The sequence below is a fragment of the Strix aluco genome, chromosome 15, assembly GCF_031877795.1.
Source record: "Strix aluco isolate bStrAlu1 chromosome 15, bStrAlu1.hap1, whole genome shotgun sequence".
NCBI lineage: Eukaryota > Metazoa > Chordata > Aves > Strigiformes > Strigidae > Strix > Strix aluco.
The window spans coordinates 20,872,332-20,896,156 of record NC_133945.1 but is presented as its reverse complement, the minus strand read 5'-3'; the positions used below and the strand labels follow the sequence as shown (position 1 = coordinate 20,896,156).

At 57.1% G+C, this 23,825-nt stretch overlaps 1 protein-coding gene across 2 annotated transcripts in view; it reads right to left on the bottom strand.

The window, feature by feature from the left end:
* Positions 1 to 19,900, bottom strand: part of GRID2IP (Grid2 interacting protein) — a 41,017-nt gene extending 21,117 nt beyond the window's left edge. The window contains exons 1-7 of one of the 2 annotated variants that reach the window (XM_074840450.1): positions 19,337 to 19,900; positions 16,501 to 16,655; positions 5,317 to 5,571; positions 3,717 to 3,802; positions 3,239 to 3,308; positions 1,869 to 1,963; positions 276 to 459 (exon numbers count right to left, since the gene is read on the bottom strand). In XM_074840450.1, the coding sequence (XP_074696551.1) occupies positions 276 to 459; positions 1,869 to 1,963; positions 3,239 to 3,308; positions 3,717 to 3,802; positions 5,317 to 5,571; positions 16,501 to 16,655; positions 19,337 to 19,900 (1,409 nt within the window). Of the gene's footprint in view, positions 1 to 275; positions 460 to 1,868; positions 1,964 to 3,238; positions 3,309 to 3,716; positions 3,803 to 5,316; positions 5,572 to 13,135; positions 13,413 to 16,500; positions 16,656 to 19,336 lie in introns of those variants that run through there. The other variant, XM_074840451.1, reaches the window with a different exon arrangement.
* Positions 19,901 to 23,825: the final 3,925 nt, after the last annotated feature.

Sequence of the window (23,825 nt, the reverse complement as noted above, 5' to 3'; positions counted from 1 at the left end):
CTCTGGGGAACCAAGGTCACTTTATGAGGGATTAAGGGGTGACTGAATTAACCTCAAAAGCTAAAGGGGCTGCCCTGCCCTCAGGCAGGAAACCTGGCGAGAGATGAGCTTGTGCCCTGCGGACACACACGGGGAAATACCCAGCTGGGGACACCGAGGACATGCTGGCAGCCTCGCAGCCAGGGCCTGCCTTCTGCTTGGAGACCGACTCTGACATGGGCATTGCTACCAGGCCAGGTACCAGCATTTGGGGGATGGAGCTGCTAACGAGTTACCGATGTTGGAAGAAGCCTTCCAGGGCTTTGCAGGTGGTATAGCGCTCGGGTGGGGTCAGCAGGTGCTCCAGCTGCTGGGTGAAGGTCCTTCCTTGAATCCTGATGCTAGAGGGGAGTATCTCTGCAACCCACTGCAGGGAGGTGAGGGCAGAGGAGGTGCTCGGGGAGTCAGCAGAGTCAGAGTCTGCAAGGCGCAGGTAGAAAGAAAAAAGAAAATTCAACAGACAAAGGGTCTTAACCACAGGTTAAAAGACTTGTCCTGAAACCAGGGGCCCATCGTGGGGACAGCCGGGGCAGCTGCACCCATGCACAACAGGTGCTCCATAGAAACACAAACCCTGATGTGCCGATACAGACATTTTTTACCCCAGCAAAACCAGATCTCAGTCACTGGAAGTCATGGTGACAAGGTGAAATGGCTCATCTGGAGCTGTGCCTGCCCCTGCCTTCCTCCCATGCTCTGCACCAGCTGCTCTGGAGCTCATGGCTGTTCCAGTAGGTCCATGGACCTGCTGGAGACTAGCAAGGGTGTTTGGGATTCTCTCTGGGATCTACCTCTTCAACCTCGCTGCCTGCACACTCCTTTCTGTGAACACATGCAGATGGTATTCCTTCTCTGGCTCCCTAAAGCCTCTCCTCAAGTTTCAAAGCACTTTATGATAATCACTGACTTCAAAAGCAGCATCGGTCAAGGGTTACCTGTGAGGGAACTGAGGCACAGGAGGTCATTTGCTTTGCCATGTGGTCCCTGTGCTGCCTCTGCAGTGAGTGCAGGGCGGTACACCCAGCTGGGAGAAGGGACCCAACCGAGACTGTGGGATGCACTTATCCACATAGGAATATGGCCAAGGTAGTGGGAGCAAAGAATTCCATCTTTTCTTGGTTCCCTTTGAGGGCAGTGAAGCAGTTTGAGTGCCACTGGTTCTGTATTGTGAAGTAGTGAGGTGCTCGGTTTTGCTTCTAGTGCACGTACAAGCGTGTTTTTATCACAGGGCTCCTAATGTAAAGCTCAGGAGACCCCATCGCTGCTCTGAAGGGAAGAGCCAGTCCCTAATTCCACTGCAGAGCAGCACCCCAATAACGCACTGACCCTCCTGCCTTCGCCCAGCTTTGGAAACGCAGCAGCGACCATGCTCTGCGGTCCTGCCCCTCCGCTGAAATTGTGCTGACAACCTCCCGCATTGCCCCAGACACCCTCGTCCCCTGCTGACTCGCTCACCAGCAGCAAGCTAAATTATTCATCGCAGCAGCAGTTATTGTGAACAGCACAGTCCATACACAACCGTGGGATTTGCACAGCGACCACGGATGCGCAGGGTTGGATTACTCCGGTCAAGTACATGGCACAGCCCGCACGTAAAGGACACTGGCAAGGACGATCACACAGTAGGATGAACGCTGCTGGAGAGCAGCCAAGCCAGAGCTTAAGCCTGATCCCAGAACGTGTGCCCAGGTGGGAGGAGCAGCCCCCCGGGCAGCACGTTAAACCCGCTGAGCCTATGGAAGGTGTTTGGCAATTCCCTCCTGCCTGGGGAATTGGGGAGCCGGCACGGGGTTCCTCTGCTCCGGGCCCTCTCCTCCCCGCACTCTTACCGTTGGAGAAGTTGACGATCCCCTCTTCCACCACCAAGGTGGGCATCGCCCCGCTGCCCTGCAGCATCGACACCACCTTGTCATGGGAGCAGTTCCTGCGGGGCACAGGAGAGCCGGGGTCAGGGCTGCCAGGCTGCCTGCCTGCGCGGGCAGCGCTGCGGGCAGCGGCTTGCGGGAGAGCAGCAGTGAAAGGGAGTTTGCAGCTGCCTGCGTTTATCTTGCAAAAAGCCTCATCTTGCTGCTCAGAGCCAGTGTTGGGCCCTGCTGTGATTCCCCTGGAATCTTTGCGTGGTTTTTATCTGCTGCGCAGAAAGGAGCCTCCCCGAGGGACAGCCCGAATGACCCCCTGGGACCGGGCGCTCCCCTGCGCCTGCAGCGAGGAGGAACCCCAGGACGGGCCCGTGAGCACCCTGCGGAGCTGTGAGGGCGAGTGGAGCTGGTGCCTCCGAGCTACGCTCAGACCCAGAACTTCCAATTTAAATGATAACAGTGCTGCAGGTCTCTCCTTGCCTGTCCTAATTCTGCATGAAAAGAAGACGCAAGGTGGATGTAAAATGCATTTTTTTGTGGGCAAAAAAAAATCTTGGGAGTGCCCTTGAAGAAGGGTACAGGCCGGCCTGGGACAACGCCTGCCAAAACGCGGGCTCAGAGGACAATCTTCAACTCAGTCTCCTCTATTTTCTGGCAATGCTGCATCAGCCAGCAGTTTGCTGGATCAGCTGAAATAGGAGAACCTGAGCACTGACAGAAGCAGCATCAGATGTTTAACCTTTAAATATTCATCACTCTTTTACCTCTTCTAACCCTTTGCTCTTGCTTTTTGTGCAGAAAGACCAACCTGAGGAAATACGGGCTGCTGCCACTGCGCCAGCGAGGTGCACGCTCTGGTTTGATTGCTTTTGTCGTGCACAAATAATATAGAGAAGAATTAACTTCTGGGTGGAAATGCAATTGCCCGTGTGGTTTTAAGCTTAGGATCCCATTCTGGGAGTGACTCGTGGGCCGGCTGGTGCTCTGCTCCTCCCAAAAGCAGAGCCCCAGGTGTTTAACACGTGCAACTTAACTCACAGTGGCTTGAATCAGGGTCTGCGGGTGGGTTGCAGTCAGGACACCCGTTATACACAGTGTGGTGTGCATTGTATGTGGTTATTTGCACAGAGAAGTCAAAGGAGGGGCAGGGATGGAGCTGAAATACTACTCTTGGAGCCAGTTTTTGTAAAAGCACAGTAAAGGAGATGTCTGTATGGGGCAAAACCTGTTGTGCACCTCAGTAGACAGCTCTTGTTTTCCTTGCACAAGAGTGAACAAATGAACACGCGTGTGCTTGGCTGCCCAGCACCCCCCAGGACCCCCTCTAAAGAGCCTCTTACCTCATGTCCAGACCGTTGAGGAACAGGATCCGGTCTCCAGCTTTAAGAGCAGCTTTCTCAGCTGGGCTCCCTGAATGCAGAGGGGAGAAGAGGGACTTTAGCAGGCGGCCTCCTGCTCACAGCGATGGGGTCCCAGGGACACCCCCAGGGCAGGGCAGCCCCTGCAGCTGGATTGTCTGGGTGGGCTGGGGCTGTTGACAGGGCACAGTGATGCCAGTGTCCAGCTTGCACTGGAAACATGGGGGTGATTTCAGGCTATTCACTGAACACGGACGTTTTCCACCTTTCAAAGCAGGGAGTGCATAAAGCCAAACTAAATAGTACCAAAGACACTTGTTACTCAACTTGAGGAAACTGTCACTGAACCTTGTAAAAGTTCCTTTTGCTATTTTCTAACAAACAGCAGGTACTTAAAGTTTTGAGTTCAGACCAGAGATAAATAAGTGTCTCTGGATCTTGCAGCTGGAAGTTTTCTTACCTGGCAGAACAGACTCGATCCACACCGGGGCATGGCCACGTAGCGTGAAGCCAAAGCTTCTGTTGCCTTTATAGACTCGCACAGTTCTGCAGGTGAAAAAAAGCAAATGGGAAACCAGAGCCTGATATTTGGTTCTTGTTTCCTTTCCCAGCCCCTCCAAAGCCCTGTGAGCCCAGGTCTCTCCTGAGTCCCCAAGCCCCCGATGCTCCCTGTGCCCCCTGCAAGGTCCCTTTTGATACCAAAGTGTCTTTCAAATGGGAACCCCTGAAATGTGCCCTTCCCCGAGGGATTGGAGATGGAGGGAAGGTGTGTGAGGGTTTGGTGACCCTGCCTGTCCTGCCAGCTCCACCAGCCTCTCCTGCCTGCAGCCTGCCTATGCCGGGGAGCAGAGGGAGCCCATGGTGCTGAGCCAATAGGGGGTGGTGGGGTGGGGAGTGATCTGGGGGGTGCTAGAAATGGCACAGACAAAACCTCAGGGAGGGCTGGGGGAATGCAGTTACTCTGGAGGCAGGAAGAGATGCCACTGTTCTAGGGGCAGAGCTCCTCAGCACGGCCTCTTGCTCTGCATTAATTACCGAATTCATAAAACCACTGCCCCGTCCTTCAAATCCATGTTATTAAAGGGGAACATGGGGTGTAGCTTATATATTACATAGAATAAGAGAGACAATGTGGTTTAGGGGGTAAAGGTCTCAAGGGCTGATGAGAGAAATTAAATTCAGCTGGGAAATTTTGGAAGGAGCATTAGGAAATTTCCCTGCTGGGAGGCTGATTGGAGCTGGGAGTTGTTCCCTGCAGGGAGCTGGGGGAAGGCAACATCACCGAGATCATTTACAACCAGAAAGCTTCTTGTAGGGACCGATTCTATGCTGGCAGGGAGGGAAACTGCTGGAAGTGAATTCTGGACAAGTCACACCCAAAATTATCCTGGTGGGAAGGTGGGCTGCAGCCAAATCCCCTGGAGATAGCAGCTGGAGGCAGGGGAATGGCTCGGGGCGTGCCTGTGACAGCACGGTCCCTCCCGGGAGGGTTCCCTGGCCGTGCTGACAGACCAGATCCCACTCCCTTGTTTGTGTGATGGGGCTGGGGACGGAGCAGGAGCCGCTGTGCTGTTGGCACGGCAGCACTCCACGGCCCTCCGGGCTGCTGTAGTCCGGCCATACGGGCAGTGGGAAATGGGTTAATCCCCTGTGCACCAGGGATTGCCTGCCTTTCCTCCCGTCACCTCACCCCTGGACACAGCCCACTCTGTGCCCAGGTGCCCCCCGTCCTGCTGGCAGCGTCAGGGACCCTCTGTCCCACCGGCACAGGAGCCGACATCCCTTCCCAGCCTGTAAGTGCCACCTCAGCTCCTTGCGCAGCTCGTCCCAGCCCTGCGACAGCGAGGGGCAGAAAGAGTGGCCCGGAGTTGGGACAAGGGGCACAAACATGCCCAGGCTTCGAGAGGGAGAGGTCTTTGTTCATCCTCAGCCCAGGAGGGTTTCACCTGCTCTGCACATCCCCTTTCCTAGTGCCTCTCCATCCCTCCCCTCTGCCGCCATCCACACCAGATCAGATGCTGCCGCCCCACAAACTCGAGGGCATCTGGGAGAGGTGTTACCTGCGGGCAGCCCCCGAGGCCACATTGCTGGTGATGAGTGAGGTGGTTTTCCGCAGGCTTTTGCTGGTCTCCTCGTGGCTGCGGGGCACGGAGCTGGCGCGCGTGGATACGAGGAGCCGCTCCTGGTGGTCCTCGCTCCGGCTACGCCGCAGCCGATTGCTGTGCTGCTCGCTCTTGGAGCGGCAGAGCTTGCTGATCAGGCTCTGTGACACCACCTCATCAAACCGCTGCCGGTGCTTCTTGGGGATGAAAATCCTGGAAAAATGAGACAAGGGACAGGAATGAGGAGCAGGGCCAAGGTAGCTGTGACCCAGAGCTCTGCATCCAGCTGTACCTGGGACACAAAAGGTCACAGAGCGGCCCTAGCCCCTTGTGTGCTCTTGGCCTCAGTCCTCCCAGAGCTGCAAATGCGAGGGCTGGGGACACCAGGGATGCTGGGGATGCCAGGGACACCGGCTGCATCTCTTGCCCCATCCCATGGCTCCATTAGGGTGAGGATGTTGGACCCCTCCACAGCGAACCAGTCTGTGAGCAAACAGCTCAGTTCCTCCTCACATGTCCCATCCCAGACCCCTTCAGCTGCTGATCCTGGTAGGCCAATGCAAGGTTCACCTCCAGTCCCAGATTAGTTGCCTCCCCACATGCTGACAGCCAGGGAGCCAGCTGGGCAGGAAGGACCCTCGGTACCCCCATAGTGCCCTTTCCATTGTGACTCCACTCCTCGCTGCCAGGGGTGCCAACATGCAAGTGCTCCCCGTATTGTTGGTGTCAAACCACCTCCTCCAAACCTGCTTCTTCCCCAGAATGTTCTGGGACCCCCAAAATGTTGCTTCCTATCTCCTGCCCCAGCCCCTGCGCTGGGAGCCCTGGACTCCGCTCTCCTGGGCTCCAGCCTCAGCTTCTGCCACCCCCCAGTTCCCACCATGGCCAGGCAGGAGCCTCGTGCCCCTTGGGATGAGGACGGGCATGGTGATGCTGCGGGCAAGGGGACACCACTGGGAACCTGCTCCATTGCAGGTCGCCTCCCCTCTGCTCTGCCAGCAGCCAAGTGGCCTTTGTGCCCCCCACAAGGACCCCCCAGGACCCTCGGGGGATGCACAGTGAGCGCGAAGCAGGATCCCGGGAGGGAGCAAGGAGGGTGCGTCTGAGCTGCTCCCACCCTGGCTGAGGATTCACCCCTGTAACAGCGAGAGACAATTTTTCTTTTCTTTTTCCTTCTGTCATCACAACAGTGAGACGCTGACACCCCGCTCACCTACTCCTACCCTTCTATTTGCACGTTTAGGGGCTTCTGGAGGAGCTGTTATTTCCCTGTGTTTCTATAGCAACTTCTCCCTGCACCCATACCGGGCTGCCTGCCGCAGCTGCATTTGCTCATTAGACAACACCATCCTGTGAGGTTCATTAGTGGTCTTCACCTTGTGGCGCGTGAGAACACGCTCCCTACATTAACACAGACTCCGATGGTTGTGGCAGAGGAGGGGTGCCAGCATCACTTCCAAACCGCCCGGGGACCACGTTCCCGGGGGGGGCACTAACTGGGCCAAACCCACAGCTGGTGTCAGAGGACCCGGTGATGATGGGTGGCTGGTAACGAAGCGTGGCTGGAGAGGCTGGGGCTGGTGGGGGGCTCCCGTGGGTCTCCCCACTCCCTTGGGCAACTTCTCCAAAGGAACACGAAAGCCTGGGTGAAGCCAGAGGAGAAGGAAGGCGAGGCTTCAAATCCCAAATCTACCAGCACCAGGACATCTGTATTTCCCCCCAACAAATGGCAGAACTCAAAATAAGAGCTGAGGCTCACGCTGAGTGGGAGCAGACAGATCGCAAGCCGTCCCGAGGCCGACATATGCTCACGCGAAGCATTTGGTGACGATTTAAAATAAGTAACACATTGGTACCATTCACAGTCAATTTGTGATTAAGCAACAACTAGAAAAGAGTGAAATCATGCTAATAAATGGTTCCCGCAGGTGTAAGCAGGCTCCTGTGGGACCGCGGGCTGTCGCAGCCCTGCGGCAGGGGAGGATGCGGCGCCGCAGCAGCGAGCCCCGGTGGGACCCCCCCACCTCTGCCCCGGCTGGGCTCCTGCCAGGGAATCGTCCGGGCTCCTCGTCAGCAGGAGCACGCTCCCATTTCAGGTGGCCAAATTAAGTTGGCTGCTCGTTGCGGCGGGGCTGTCCCACTTTGCACTGACTGCTGCTTCGCCTGCGGGCCGGCAAACATCGGGGGTGAGGAGCCAAGTACGGCTGGCCCAATAGCCCGGCACAAGGACGGGCTCAAAGGGCTTCTTTACTTCTAGACTCAGTGCTAGAAGTAAAACGGTGTCTTAGCACGGAGAGGAGCGAAGTGACTGGTAAAAATAATCTGGTTAAAACATGCAAAATAGTTTCCTTCTGCAAAAACCTTTGAGAGAATTTGCAGCATGGCCTCGGGGAGCCCGGGACAGCCCCGTGCTGCTGGGGCTGGAGCCCCCCAGCTCCCCGACGCCCTGCGGGTCAGCGGGTGCCGGCCTCCAAACTGTGTGTGCTCGGGTCTGGTCCTCGACAAGGGACGCACCGAAGGTGCAATTGGGGTGTTGTTACACAGCGGTGAGGCCTCAGCCTGTCCTTTGCCGCCTGTGCAGCACCACCGGCACCGGGCAGTGGGAAAACTGTGGCTGTTTTGGCAGCGCCCTGTGGGATAAACTTGGCTTTGCCCATCGCTGTGGCACCGAGGAGCAGCACCCGGCCAGGGTTTCCCTCTCCCAGCAAATCCCACTGGGGCGCAGGGAGCACGGATGCTCCCACCCTGTTTGAAGCCCCCCTGCCCCAGCAGCCCCCCAGGCTGTACGTGCCCCTGGGAGGGCTTGGGAGGCGTGCAGTGCTGACCTCGTGCCTTCAGCTTCCTCCTCCTCCTCCTCGTGTGTTCCAGGGCAGCCCTGACTCTGTTCCCTGTTGAAGAGGGGATGGGAAAGGCGTCCCCAGCCCAGGCACTGCTGAGCCTGGGTGCACTAACCCTCCTCTGCAGTGGTGTCGGGAGGATTCAGTCCACTCTAACACAGAAATTCAGGGTGTTTCCCAGGCCGGGAGAGGCCCCGGAGGCTACAAGCTGCTTCGCCTTCACGCCCTCTCCGAAGCAATTCGGCCGGGACACTGCTGTGGGGTGGGAAACCTCCCGGCAAGAGCCCATCTGCCAGCACACCCGTCCCCAGCCGCTCAGCTCCCTGCTCTGGGGCCCGCTTCGGCAGAACATTGTGGTCTTTGTCACACTGACTATTTTTAAAGCTCCCAGGCAGGTCACTTGCAGCTCACCTCTGGTCAGCCAGTCCCATTTCTGCAGCTGGTGCTCGCTGACAGCTGCCTCCGCGCCAGCCCAGCACCCTGGAAAACCACCTTTCCTGAGTGCACACATCCTGCAACGGGTGTTGCAGAAGGTCCCACCCTGGGATGCTGGATGCTGAGACTCTCCAGTGCAGGATGAGTCCCCTTGAGCAGGGCAGCGGTGGCAGCTCCGGCCCAGCTAAAACCAGCCTCAAGTTTGCTCAGAGCTTGCGCTCAGCCAGGGCTGGGAGCAAGGGGTCCCCAGTCCTTGCTCCATCACACCCCCTGCAACATGCAGCACCCCCAAATCCCCCCATCGCCCATCCCTTTCCTGGACTATAGTCATGGAGACAAAGCACACCCAGATGGGCTCTTCCCACCTCTCCCCCAGCCTCCCACCCCCAGTTTTTCATCTGAGCTTCGCTCAACTCCCCCCAACAGCTCGCACCGCTGCTGCGGTGGGCGCAGGTTGGCGCAGGGCTGCACCGGTGCCGGGAGGTAGCATCCCCTCAGCTCAGAGAGGCAGGAGAGGCATCGCAGGGACATCTGCCAGGGCGCAAGGCTTTCCCCGCACTCCCGACGCCACGCGCGCCGCACCGAGAAGCGGAGCGGAGAGACGTACCGAAAATGCCGAGAGAAACTCCGGTCCTTTCCCATTTGTCAGGGTGCGGTGGGAACAAAAGGGAGATGCTTCAGATCCTCATGCAGCTGAGTCCCAGCCCCGGCTCACGCCCACGACGCGGCCGGATCCAACAACCAAACCACGCGCCAGCCGGTGCCCCGCTGCCACTTGGCACCCCCGCGGTGCGTGGGGACCGTGGCCAGATGGGCCGGCTCACTGGCGAACTCTACCTGGGCTGAGCCCCTGCCTCCCTTCACCCTCACCTCCCCGCTGCGTTCTCAGTCCCAGGCGGAGGTTTACCATCTACCCAGCACCTCCTTTTTTTTATCAACTGGGGCTTTAGCGCCTGCTCTGCCCTCCCTGGTCCGGCTCTGCCCTGGCTCGCAGCGCCGAAGCCTCTCGCTTTCCCTAAAAACTGCAGTCGCTGTAATTTCCAGCTGGAACGATCTCGTAACAGAAAGGAGGGCACGGCTCCGCGCCGAACTCCGGGGGGATGCCTCCCTGGTGCTAATTAGTTGACTTCTAAAGTGCTTCTGTTTAAATTACATGCTGCTGTAATGGGTGAGAAACCTTAAAGGCAAACGGCATCGGCGGCGGGTGTGTGGTGCTGAGCGCGCAGGTGGAGCCGCCCCGGCTGGACCAGGACCAGCACCAGGACCACAGGCCCAAACCTCCCCCCCGAGCCACAGAGCATCATCTACCCCCAGGGTAACACAGCAGCGCTTTGCATTAGGGATAGAAGATAAAAAAAAACCATCTTTAATTTAAATAACGCCATTTTTAAACACAGCACTCGCGTTTGATGAAGAGGCTGTGAAGCTTTCCAGAGCTGCCAACATCAGATACAATCTCCAGGTCGCACAGGAAGGAAAAATGAAAAATGGATGGTTTAGCCCCAAAACAACTAGCAAAGACCTGACCTTGAGTCTGTCAGTTGTGCAGAAAAACGCGTCCCAGGGTGGATTAAAACACTTGGATTATGCCTGAACTGTGCTGTGCAAAGAGCTACCAGTCTGGAAAAGCACTTCTGCCCCCACAGCATTCCACAGTGCTAAAATTCACTCACTTTTGGGGAGCGAAAACCCTTGTGCGACTTTACCCACATAATAAGACTTCTGCTCATGAACCTGTACAGATTTTTCTCAAATCTGATCTACCTGCATGCATGGGTGGGGGTGTCGGCAGCCTCCAGCCCCGGCAGCACCGACGGCCACAGGGGGATGCGGCACCTCCGAACCCTCGTGTGCGAGCGGTTCTCGCTCCAGCCCGGCGGACCTGCGATTGTCCCAGGGGCTGTTATCCCGCTATCCCCGGTAATGGGAGGCTCTGTAATCACTCATCCGGCTGCAGATGTTTTGCAGATGTGACCATTGTTATCATTAAATAGGAATGAAGGTGCTTTTCCACCCGAGAGTGCAGACATGGTGGGATGCAGTGGCCGTGCACCGGGGCTGGGAGCCCCTCGCAGCCCTTCCCCAGCCACTCATCCCCGGGCCCAGCCCAAAACCCCCAGCCCCACACAGCAGCTTTTGGGGAGGGTCACCCTCTCACGACACATCCCTGCACCAGCCCCAGTAGTGATTGCTGCATTATCTGCTGGTAGGAGCCCCCCCGGAGCAGCTCCACAGCCTGTGACTGCCTGGGGGTCACCTTCCCTATCAGCAGCCGGGGCCTCAGGGTGCTCTCACCTCTCCCAAACCCGGTGTCCCTGTGCCCAAACCAGGCTGCGCACCAAAAGCCAGTGGCCTTGTCCTTCCTCTGGCAGGGACAGGCAGCCCCACAGCTGCCGGGGACACAGAGACCTTCAAAAAACCCCCCAGAAAGGCTTTTTTCTGGAGCTTCCACCCTGCCTGGCATCATCCAGGGGTATCGGGGATGGGGGCCAGGTCAGTGGGTGCAAATGATGCAGCCCCGGCCTCATGGACGGGCCCCCAGACCCGCTGCGGCACCCCGTGTTTTGTTTAAGATACTGGATAACCAAGTAACCGCTTCCCAACATAAAAGTTGTCACTCAGTGGTGGGGCGCAAGCGGGCCAGGCTGATCTCATCTGCCTTACAGCCGTAGTTCCATTTGTCAAAAGAAATTAATCTCCTAACAGGAGATTTTGCACCGAGGCATTTTGGTCATGACCTATTTGAACTCAGCCAATAAAAAAGGAACTCCGCTCCCGATTGTTTTCACTGGCGGCACGTTTTTTTCCCGCTGCCCTAATTCCCTTTTTTTGGGCAGTTGAACATATGTTGGGCTATCAGATCAGGGATTTTTTTTAAAACGGAAGCAAACAAGATCCGCTTTTCCTCCATTATCATCCCGCCATCCGCACGGTTTCAGAGCGGGTCTGCCCGGACCGCGGGCAGCAGGACAGTGTCTGTGCATGGTTTGAAGAGCTGCATCAGGCAGCAGCCAGAGCCATGTGGGTTTGGGGGGGTCACCCATTCTGCAAGCTGCATCAGCACCCGAGAGAGACGGGAAGCTCCCCCCAGCCTTGGAGGAGCGGGTACGTGAGGAGGGGACAACACGCGGGGAAGCAGCACAATCCATAATATGTAAATCCTGATGGCTAAAATGAAATTTCTTATTCAGAGACAGTCACAGATGGCTGGAGTATTTTCATACGGGAACATGCCAAGCGATTTTATTGCCATGAAAAACAAGCCGAGGCAAATAGATTGTGTTGAGGGCATTATTAAAATGAACGCAATGGAATTTCTCCCATAATAAGGGAACCCCCAATGGGCAGCAGTTTTATCTTTGTCAGGGATCAAAAGTGACTGCAATCAGAGCGGCGCTCGCCTCGGCCCAGCAGCTTCGGCTGCAGGCTTCAGTTTTCCCCCAGGAGCAGAGGCTGTTCGGGATGCAGACGGACCATAACCAAAGCAGCGAAGTATCAAACTACCCCAAACTATTCTCCCTGCAGCAGAGGGAAGCACAACATGGCTTAGAGGGGATCCATGACAACACAGAGCAGCCTAGAACAGCTCGAGAGTGATCATCTAACGAATTAATGCGGCCAGGGTGAGAGGGTGGGTGTGCTCCGGAGCACACGCGCGTCCTGCTCTTCAAATCCAGGTTAATGGGACGGTGTTCGTGTAAGCATCAACACCGGTGGTTTTGTAACACCGCAGGGCAGTGGGGAGGAGGGGATCTGCGCTTCCAGCGCTCCCCAATTCTCCTGCAAACAGATGTTTCAAACTGAAACACCGTGGCCGGGAGCTGGTGCAACGCTGGTACCGCCAGTGGGGAAACGCACAGGGCAAAGGGAGACAGCACCCAGTACGTGGTGGTGGGCAAGTGCTAAACCCCTGTGCAATGGGGGTGAGGATCCTCCCGGATCGCCCAGCTCGGGGGGAGACTTTGGCCCCCAGAGTCCAGGGAAAAAGCGGTGCCGTTGCGGCAGCGCTGCAGAGCGCTTGGGTGCAGAGCCGGCACCGCTGCGCAGCCGGAGTCGCAGCTCTGCCCTGGTTTGAAAACAGCTCAGAAATAAGAGCAGCGCCGAGAGGCGAACGCCCCTGGGACCCCGACCTGCCCGAAATAACCCACTCCCCTCCCGACGCTGGCGCGAGACACACACAGCCCCTGCACACACGCTCAGCACGGCCGCGGGGAGCGGAGGAGAGACACCCCACTGCTCCCCCAGGACCAGACCCAGGCTCTGGCGTTGGCAGGTGATGGAGAAACACAAAAGAGGAGATTTCCCTCTCCCCGGCAGAGCTGCGATGCCTGCAGAGTCCCTGACAAGAGCAGCTCTGATGCAGTACGGATGCTAAGAGTTAATTAACTTTTAGCACATCTCATTTTTGCGGTGCCAGGGATTGCTAGATTTGAGAATTAACCTGTTTTAAACCCATTCCCTTCCCAGCCCCCTCGGCTCCCAGGAAAGGTCCGTTTGTTACTCACCCGAGACAGCTCATCTTTCCCCCTCGCTGCCGTATTTCATCATTCTTGAGCAGAACTACAATTGTGCACTTTTACTACACACACCAGCCATATGGGCAGGGGATGGGAGCAGGGAGGACCCGGCACAGCACGTGCGTTATCCCTGCTATCCACAACCAAACGGATGAAGAAAATGTCAGCAAATTAAAATCTGCAGGAGCTTAATTCTGGGCAAATGGGATGAAATCCATTTGAGCTAAAAAGAAAGGGAAAAAAAAAAAAAAAAACCAACACTGGAAAAAGCCCAGCTTGAGGACAGGCGAGAGGAGGAGAGGTCTGCAGCCCTGGGGGTGATCTGTGTGCTGAGTCGGGGGGTCTTGGGTTACGCTGCGCCACAGCACTTTGCAGGGAGCCCGTTAAAACCCAGGGGGAGCCCAGGGAGGGGACAGGCAGGGGAGGGAGGACAGCCAGCAGCAGCAACAGCCCGAAAATAAATACAGCCGGTGCAGAGGGAAGATCCAATCAGGCCAGCGTGAGGGTCAGCGGCAGACGGGGACATACTGGCCGCCTGACTCTGCCCGGTCACCCACAGCCCAGGGCCACCAGCAAGGCAAGTGTTGGGGATCCTTGCCAGCATCACCCCGACATCGCCCCCAGCATCCCTCCCCAGTCCCCGGGCGATGGGCACAGCCATTGCCGGAGGGAAAGGGCTCGCCCCAGCCTCTCGACTCCTCTGGGTTTGCAGGGCGGGAGGCACAGGCGGGCTTGGGGTGTGCAGGACTGTCCCCCCCATCTCGGGTGGCCCCCGGGGAGCTGGGCACAGCCTCACAGGGATGGCTGGCCTGGCTGATGGGTACCTGCATTGTCCCAAGCCCGTTCTTGCATGGCTCCACGTGCCTGCAGGGCTGGTCCCGCAGGACGAGCCCCAGGATGCTCCGTGGGCCAGCTCAGGGGGGCTCCGGTCACCCGAATTACCCTGAGGTGCCATTTGGGGCACAGACCCCAGATCCCTCCTCAGCCAGCAACAGACCGAACGGGCTCAAGACATGTGGAAATCAGCCACACAACCTCACAGCACCCCCTAAATCCAGAGCACCCCGGAGCCGCTCACCACCCTCCAGCGAGTTATTAAAAGCATTAAAAGCTCTGGCTCGGCAGCAAACCCGTCGCCTGGGACACCCCGGGGTGAGCACTCGTGTCACTCACGGCAGCACACACGGAGCTGCCCCCGCCTCCCCAGCACCCCCACAGCTGGGAAACCTGGTCTCCAAAGCACCTTTTCTTTTTTATTTTCTTGACTCCATTGCATTAAGATTAGATGGTAAATCTTTTCCCTGAGCTAAATATTTCATTTCCATTAAACCGAGATTAGCTGCCTGATTCACAGCTCCTCTTGCCCCCGCCCTGGCGTTAACCTTTCACACGGGGGCACGGGGTGGCTGTGGGGGTTCACTCTGTTTATCAGGGGGCTGAAACATGGTGCTGCCCCATGGCATCGCGGGGCCAGGCATGGGGAGAGCTCTGCACCATGCAACGAGGTTGGTGGCACCGGCTCCGGCCACGCTCTCCTCCACTGACATGGGGGTCACAGGAATAGGGACAGCTTGGGTCCAGAGGGAAATTTGGACACTTATTCAAATCCCCTCTGTGGGGGAAATAATCCCCTATAATTCCCCAGGGATGAAGACAAAGTGGGTCTGCAAGATGTTTGAGACATTTCCACAGGGAAAAGATTATTCCTGAGCTGTGGGTGGTGGGATTTTGGGTTTTTTTGATTGGGACTAGTTTAGGGTGACAGCTCAGGCGGGGCTTGGTGCTGTCCATCCCTGTCCCCAGCTGCAGTCATTTGCAGGATGGGTCCCTCCAGGATGTTCGGGGAGGACGGGACAAGCCAGACGTGGGCACCCGGACACAGCAGCTGCCGGGGAGCTGTTGGTCCCTCCGCACCCTGGCTCTGCAGGGGTCTGTGCCCGTCCCCTCTCAGGTTTGGGGGGGCCCTGGGTGGTCCCCGTGCAGCCGCAGCAGAGCAGGAGGACGCTGCGTGACAAGGGCCACCGACCCGCTCCCCCCATCCTCCCCACCGCTGGATCGCGACGGTGCGGCAGAGACCCTGGCACTGGGACGTTGTTATGGTAACTGTAATATCCTGCAATTCCACTGATTAAAGCAGGAATTGGAAAGCCGGGCCCAGAGCAGGGCCAGATGGAGACCTGATTCCCTAATGGCCATCGTCTCAGCCTGGCCGTAATCCCCACCACGTGTGCCTGCACCAGCACCGTCCTGCAGCGCTGGCCCACGCTGCCAGAACAGCCGCCGACCGGCTGCACCGGCTGCACACCCGCGGCACGACGGGGGCTCAGGAGGTGCTGGGGACCCCGAGCCCAAGCGGAGCATTGCCAGAACACCCCGGGATGTGTGACCACAGCCCCGGCACCCCGGGGGTCTGGAGCACATGTCTTATGAGGAGCGGCTGAGGGAATTGGGGGGGTTTAGTGTGGAGAAGAGGAGGCTGAGGGGAGACCTCATCGCCCTCTACAACTCCCTGAAAGGAGGGTGCAGAGAGGGGGGATGAGTCTCTTGCACCAAGGAACCAGCACCAGGACAAGAGGGAATGGCCTCAAGCTGCGCCAGGGCAGGGTCAGACTGGCTCTTAGGAAGGATTTCTTTGCAGAAGGGGCTGTTGGGCGTTGGAATGGGCTGCCCAGGGCAGGGGGGGAGTCCCCATCCCTGGAGGGGTTGAAGAGTCGGGTTGACCCAGCGCTGAGGGATCTGGTGGAGTTGAGAATGGTCAGTGTGAGGTTCATGGTTGGACTGGAGGATCTTCAAGGGCTTTTCCAACCTCCATGATTCTGTGATTCTGTGATGCTACGGGCAGTGCTGGCCTGGAGGCAGCCCGTGGCCCTGACAGAGACTCCCCCTGCAGCCACCCCTGCTGCTGGCAGCCCTGGCCGACCCCTCGCCCACCGCCAGCTCTCGCCTTGCAGAGCTGTTTATTTTCTAGCCAGGCTCTTGGAGAATCACCAGCCGCTCTGCAGCTGATCCCATCTCCCTTCCAAACGACGGAGCCACGTCCCGTGCTGCAGGCGGAGGTGGTGGCTCCGCAGGGCCGGTGCCCACCGCTCCCTGCAGGGACGGGGACGGCAGTGGTCAGTATGGCGCAGCTCCCCCAGTCTCCACCCCGGGCAGGACAGTCACGCAAACTGACAGGCACAGGGGTGCTGGACTGAGGCCCCACCAAGCTCAGCTCATCTGCCCCTTAGAAAGGGGGATGGCAACTCCCTGGCAGGAACCTCCTGCACCACTCAGCCCCGCACGCTCGTCACCGGCGGGCGGATGGATGATTTAGGGACCAGCACGGCAGCGTGGAGGTTACTGGCACCCAGTACCTGATGTTGTCAAGGAGGTGCTGGTGGGACTCATGGGTGAGGACCATGCAGAGGGCGTAGGCCAAGTACTCGACCTTCCGCTCCGCCGCGTACTGCTTCAGGACAGTGAACACCTTCTCCCTGACCTCTGGCTGGTCACCGAGGATGTCGTCCACCTGCAGCACAGGAGCCGGGAAAGAAGAGGGAAGGGACGTTGAGTGGCAGAGCGGTGAACTGTGCTACGGAGGCACTGATGGTGCGGAAAACGTGTCTGTCTCATTGCAGCACACGAGGGGGGAACCCATATGAGAGGGAAAGAGAAACTTCAGGCCTCGGCCCATCGCATAGCACCGCTGGGGCCTCACACGCGTCCCTGGTACTGCTGTTCTGTGTGTTATAAACATTGCACCAGCACCGCGGCATGACCCCAAACCCTGAAACTCTGCTGGGTCACAAGTGGCCCCTCAGGAGAGGCTCTGGCATGGCTGGGCTGGGACCTGGCCCATCAGTCTGGAGTCTACCTGGCAGAGGGCACCGTGAGGGGCTTTTGGAGGTATTTAAGCCTCTAATCATGCCCTGATCCAGCACTGTCCTGCCGTTAACCCTGGGAGGCTGCAGGGAAGTGGGGACAGGGAGCACGAACGTGAGCACCAGCCCTGGAAACAGCATCGGCAGCTCCAGCCACTGCTCTGTCCACTCCACCTGTGACAGCCATGACAGGCAGAGTAATTAACTAATTACCATCGAGCCAATTACCCTGCAGGGAAACCTCCTTATTAGCCTCTTCCCAGGCCAGGGGGCTGTGCTGGGCAGTTGCTGCCTTGCCTGTAGCCTGGCCGTGTGCAGTAAATGTGTGGGATGCAGAAAACTCCCTGTGACCACCCTGCAGTCCCTGTGTGCATTAGGTTTTTCCTGCAGGGTGATGGTTTTGTGCTGGCAGCTGGTTTAGCTGCTCCCTGCCAGCTCTGCGAGGACAAGGGGGAAGCAGCAGTGAGAGGAGCAACGCCCCCCACCCTTCCCTGGTGTGTGGGGGGTGTGGAGGCAACCCCTGCACCAGCATGGTGAGTCCCTTGCTCAGGGAAGGGGAAGAACCATTTTTTCTGGGTGCTTGTCCCACTTGGCAGCTCCCTGGGGAGGGCCGGTGCTGTGACCCCCAGCACAACCCTCCAGGTGCTGCTGGGTTTGCGCAGCCACCACGCGAGTGCCGTGGGGGCTCCCGGCAGCAGCAGCGCTTCAAGGTTACCGAATCTGGGGCAGCCCAGGCAGACGCCTCCCCCGGCAGACTCGTGCGCTTCACAGTCCCAAGGTCCAGCACAGAAATGGCAAAGACCGTGGTGTTCCCAGTGGGCCGAATCCCAGGATGCTGCTGTTAAATTTTCACCTAGGCTGGGACAGCCGGGCTTGATGGGTGGGAATGGGGGGTGCTGCCACCCCTCATGTCAGCGCAGTCCCTGAGCACGTGGGGGACAAGAGGAGATGTTGCCCTGGAAGTGAGGCCGTGAGCATCTCCATCACTGAGGCTGCCAGGGTGCTCAGCTGGCACAGCCCAGCCCCAGCCCTGGCCCGGCTGCCACAAACGCAGCCACCGCTCTGTCTGCCCGGCCAGCGCTGTTCCCACAGTGGCTCTGCCAAACGAACGAGGGTGGGAAAAGCCTCCACATCTCCGCTTTGTGAGCGACCTGTGGGCAGCACAGGTGTAAAATGGACATCGCCAGCACCCTCCGACCTCCCAGCCTTGCAGCGGGTGGGCAGGAGCACCCAGGTGCTTGCAGCACCTACCAGAGCTGAGCTTTCAGGTAAGCAAGGGGGTAAAGCACCCCACTGGGTTTTATTATTTTCTGCATCATGTGAAAAAAATGAAGTCACTTAAAAAAATGTGCGCCATTAACTCCCTCTGGAGAGGCGTTTGCCAGCCGAGCTGCGCTCCAGCGCCCGGGAGCCAGCAGCACACGTGCTCCTCAAACCTGATTCTGCCCAGGCTGGCCGGGGCCGACGCGGGCGGCTTTGCTGGGCAGGGAAGGGAGGTGGCACGAGGTGCTGCTGCAGGAGCTCGCAGCATCGCCACCAGCTTGCTCGCTTCAAAAACGCTCGGTTGTGATCATCCAGGAAACATTTACTTGGTTTAATGTGACTTCACGAGATGGAGGCAGGTGGAACAACCTCTCATCCCCTTGTTAATCTCCTGTAATCAGCAGGTAGCTGTTTCACATGCGATGCTCTGCCTTATGAATCCAAACCTCAGTGCGTATTTGTGAATCTTTAATGTAGAAGCTGACTGAGGGGATTCGGCTGATACCCACGAATCTCTTTATGAATGTCTTGTTCCTTTATTAAGTCAGGATCAAAAAAACACAAGCCTGGTTATTTTCATAACAGTATTTTAAAAGGCTGCTTTGAAATGGAAATTAAAAAGATTAAAAAAACAACCATGATCAGATTTATAATTAGCACGAGGCGATGTGTTTGGTAAACTACCCACTAGGCAGCCTTCAGGAACGCAATGAAGATGTAATCACATCGATGTTTTCCCTTTGCAGCAAAATAAGAGCGGAAATGTCTGTGGGATGACATGCTCAAACTTAGAAGGGACGTCCAGACACACAGGATGGAGGGATCTGCCCCCGTGGGTTTCCACACGCCCTTGTGGTGCAAAGGAGTAAGGACTTAGAGTCATCCCCCAGAGGATCTCCAAAATCTTCGCAGCGTCAATCCATTCTCCCAGTGGTTTTTGAAATCAGGTAATTATCAGACCCTTCCCTTGGGCACTGAAGCCCCACATCTATGTGGGGATTCTCCAAACCACTCAGTGCAGGGAGTGCCCAGATCCCCAGATGCTCCCCCCACACCCCAGCCTTACCTTTTTGCTGAACTCCTGTGCTTTCTGCTTCCTCTCCTGGCGCACGGTGTCGGGGCGAGGAAGGGGGTCCCATGTGCTGGCCCCACGCTGTGGCCGCAGCAGCCCCAGCCGCAGGGACCGCCCGTGGCAGGACCCCACCAGGGCGGCCGCCACCTCCTGCACCACCACCGGCATCCCGTTGACTTCCAGCACGTAATCCCCCGGCTCCATCCCGCAGGCAGCGGCGGGCGACTCCGGGCTGACGCTGGCCACTCGTGGGGGGCTGCCACTCGCCAGCTCGAAGCCGAAGCACCCCTGGGGACCGGGGGGAATGTTGGCGTGCTGCAGGCGGGAGACCACCCCGATGCTGGGGGGCATGTTGCCGCAGCGCCTGGCCAGCCCGAGTAGCGCCTCGCAGCCCAGGGAGAAGACGGGCTGCCCCTCGATCTCCAGCACCTCGTCGCCCGGCCGCAGCCCCGCCGCCGCCGCGCTGCTGCCCTCCTGCACCCAGAGGATGTAGCACGGACCCGTCCCACTTATCTTGAACCCGAAGGCCTCAGGCCAGCCCTGGTTGGTTGCCGGCATGGCTGCAACTGGAAAAGAAGGAGGGAAAAAGAGGAGTTGTGATGTGTTTTCCATCCTTACTGTTAGCTCCTGTAGATGCCACGAGGATCTTATGGGGTGTGGGGGTTCTAGTCTGTGCTGCGCCTGCCCACCATGGGAAGAAATGCCCCAAGAAGGACACTTTTCCTCTATATTTCCCTAAAAAATAGCTTTTATTCTTCGATCACCAAGCTGCTGGCAGTGCCAGTGCCATTAGCAGTGAGGAAGCTGTGTTGGCTGAAAAGGTCGGGGGTACCTGTGGCACGGGGACTGTGGCCTTGCATGACCCTTGTCTCACCCGTCGGTGGCACCTACCTGACCCCCCTCTTCCCAGGAGATGCATTTAGGCCCCTGTTTGTATTTCATTTTCCTGGCATGCCATATTATTGAACAGATAATCTAATGACTTAAGACAGTCTTATTTTAACCATCTCTTGTCAATACTCGATATTTTAGCAGTCTGCAAACTACAAAATTACTGCAAATACATCAGAATTTGCCAGATCCTCTCAGCTCTCCCAGGATGATCACAGCATCCTGAAATGCGAGGATGAGGATTTCCAAAAGGACTTGTTTGTGGTTCATTTCAAGGGTTAGGACCGGCTCCACGGATGCTCAAGGAGAAATCGGGCACATCAGCCCTAAACATCTGCAGAAGGCATCTTTGCCCAAGCTAAATCGGGCCAGCTGATCTACACGACTCACTTGGATGCCCTTTCGATGCCCCTGATGTGTAAGTGTCTGCATTGTCCCCTGACACTTGCTGAAATAATTTGCACAGATATTTTCTCTTTGTTTGATCATAGCTGTCTGTGAAAATGCTTTTTACTCCCATGTTTATTCCATCTGTGTTACTTAACACACATTAAGTGCTTACAAAAAATGAAACACAGACTATTTCACCTGGGCAAGTTATCTTACAGAAACTACGAGGACTCAGAAGCGCTCAAGAAAACATCCTCACAAACACACCTTGAGGTTTGTGCCCTTCGGATCAGAAAGTCTCAAGCACAGGCGCAGAGGCACAGAGCTCAGCAGCAGCCTAAAGCCGGCTCTTGGTGCGTCCCCCCCAGCAGCTGCTCCCCCCGGCCTGGGCAGCCCAGAGGGTCCCAGTTTGTTCCAGTCTGTGCTCCTGCCAGCACAGCAAAGGCATCGCTTCACGCCTCCACCTCGCTGCTGCCGGGGCAGCTTGGCTCCCTAGGCTCTGATCTGAGTGACCAGAAGACATTTCTTCTGTTCCTTTGAGACCTGGGAAATCTTGGTCAAAATCCAGTAGCACTGAAAACATTGTTTAATATCCCATTATAGGCCAGAGAGATGAAAGGAACTCCTCTCATGTCCATTTTCAGCAGAGATAATAGGGATCAGCTTGCTCTGAGAGCAGAATCGTGGGGATGGGCAGGGAACACAGCATTACTGCAGAAATCTGTATTAATAACCTGAGCCTGCTCTGCTGTTGCAAACAGCTGCTCGAGGCTGTATTACACGAGGCACTAGGAGTGCCGCCCTCATGAGGAAATATTAAAAAGGACCAAACAATATGCTGTCACTAACATTATAAGTGTAATAATATTGTCCTCCTCTGTACAGCAGTGCTGACTAAAATGCTACATAAAAATCAGGAATATTGCTATCTAAAGAGGAAACAAAGCTGTCGCCCATGTTAACAGGTACAGATGCCCAGGACCAGAGGGGAAGTGCAGGGGGTGAAGCACGGAGCACGTCTGGCAACAGCAGGATGGGATCCATCTGCGACCGCACACCAGGGGCTGTGGGGCACCAGCTTTGAGGGCTTCAGCCAGAGCCCGGTAAGCACCGGGACAGCCCCAGCACTGCTGCTCTGGGCTGAGCTCTGCAGCAAAGCCCAGCAGAGCAGCGGCCACTGCCTTGCTGCGGGGAGCTACATCACCCCCTTCGACCTCTACAGCCCATGGCTCAAGCACAGAAGTCTGCAGCCAGCCAAGCGAGCCAGGCAAGCTCTCAACAGCCATGGGTTTGTCCCACTAAGGGGTTGAGGCTTCCTTAATTCTCCACCACCCCTAGAAGTGTGTCTCACCTACCTGCCAGGCTCCTGACAGCATGTCCACGTCCTCACTGCACCCCCACTCACTGCTGTGCCCTGGCGCTGGGACAGAGCAGGGGCAGAGGGTGACTGTCCCTTCCTATGCTTCTTAATCAAGCCCTGCACCCTTCCAGCCACTCTGAGTCAGTGCCAGGCACGCAGAAAGGTCTTTCTTGCCTTTTCCTGTCTTAATTAACTTTATTTCCATTGCAAAGAGGAGCGCAGACAGACTAATTGCTGGCTGAGTCTGGTGCTGACCTGAGCCCGTGGATGTGGGGGGAGCTAGGAGCTGGAAGGAGGTAAAACAGATTAGTGCCCATGGAGGGAAATCCCTCACCCACAGGGAAAAATCCCAAGTAACAGCACTTTGCAAAGCAGCAGAGACGCAGCACACTGTCACTGCTCCCCAATGGCAGCTGGATGTGTCGAGACCTCTCTGGCCCCGCTGCCAGCGATTTGAGTGGGACACCAGAGATTTTTGGGAGTACGTGTCTGCCAAACAACGCACGGTTTGCTGCAGGGATTTCGGAGTCTGGACCAACTTCTCCAGGGCTTGCCTGGAGAGCTCTCCCCAGGCAGGCTGCTCCGGGCAGGGGAGCGGGGGTCCTCGTGGTGGGGAGGCTGAGAGCGTTTCACAGCAGAGACCCCCATGCTGTCGCTGACTGTTTAAGCCGCTGTTTCTGATTTCTCTCCTCTGCTTCCTCGGCACTTAGGGATCCCAGGGCTTAGCACACTAAGAGGTTTTAGGGTATTACACGTCCTGCTGTGGCACCATCGGGAGGGGCCATCTGCATCCCATCACAGAGCACACAGCAATCCCGTCTTCCCTTGGCACCGGCATGGGCTGGGCTGTCAGCAGCGCTGGGCTGGATGGGAAACAACCTCCCCAGGAAACCTGGAGACTAGACCTGGGATCGGGTAAAGCCTTATGAAGGTGAGCTGCAGGAACCTGCTCTGCCCAAGCCGAAGGTGAGCACGGTGTGGTGGAGGGTCTTCCTCTCGCTCATGCCCTTCATGTTCCTACATGTCACTGCTGCGAGGGACTTGGAGACCCCCTCCTCCTCCTCCTCCTCCTGCCCTCTGCAGCTCTGGTGTTGGTGGTGCTCTGCTAGAGATGGGACATGGCTCCTTTCTTCCAGGTTCTGCACAAACACAAATCTCCTCAGCAGCTGAGACCCACAGGCACACACTGGGGGGAGCGTGCACCGCCCTCCCGTGCTGACACAGAAATGCACGCGCCTTCCTACAAAACATCAGGGCATCTTCTTCACTATTTGCTGTCCAAACAGACAGGCAAAACTGCAATGGGTATTCTTTTTTTTCAGTAAGTGAAGTAGTGGCTTCTTTTCCCTCCATTTTTCAGTGACTTGAGTACTTTAAAACACTGACAGTGAATTTTAACCCTTGCAAGACAATAGTTATGGGATTCCAAGCTAACAAAGATTGTTTCCTTGAAGACCTTCTGCTAGACTTTGATCAGACAAGACTTTTTAACTGATTTTCACAGCACTTGGATTGACTGAGCTTCATCTCTCTGTCTCAACCTGCTATTGAAGTATTTGCTGGCTGTTTTGACCTTAAGCACAGCCTGTGAGGCCACTAAGAGCGGTCGGAGCTCCTCGCCGGTGCCCTGCTCGGCGGCACTGGCTGCAGCTCCGTGCTGTGCGCAGGGACTGTGCTACACAAACCCTGCCCGTCTGCCCGCAGCCAAATAAACCGCCTCGTGCCCACGCCGCCACCAGCCCCCCATCCCAGGGCCCCTTCTACGCTGCCAGACTTGCCAGGTTACATCCAATGTCCCAAACAAACCACTGCTGTACCTGGAGCAGTGCAGAAATTTTGCTG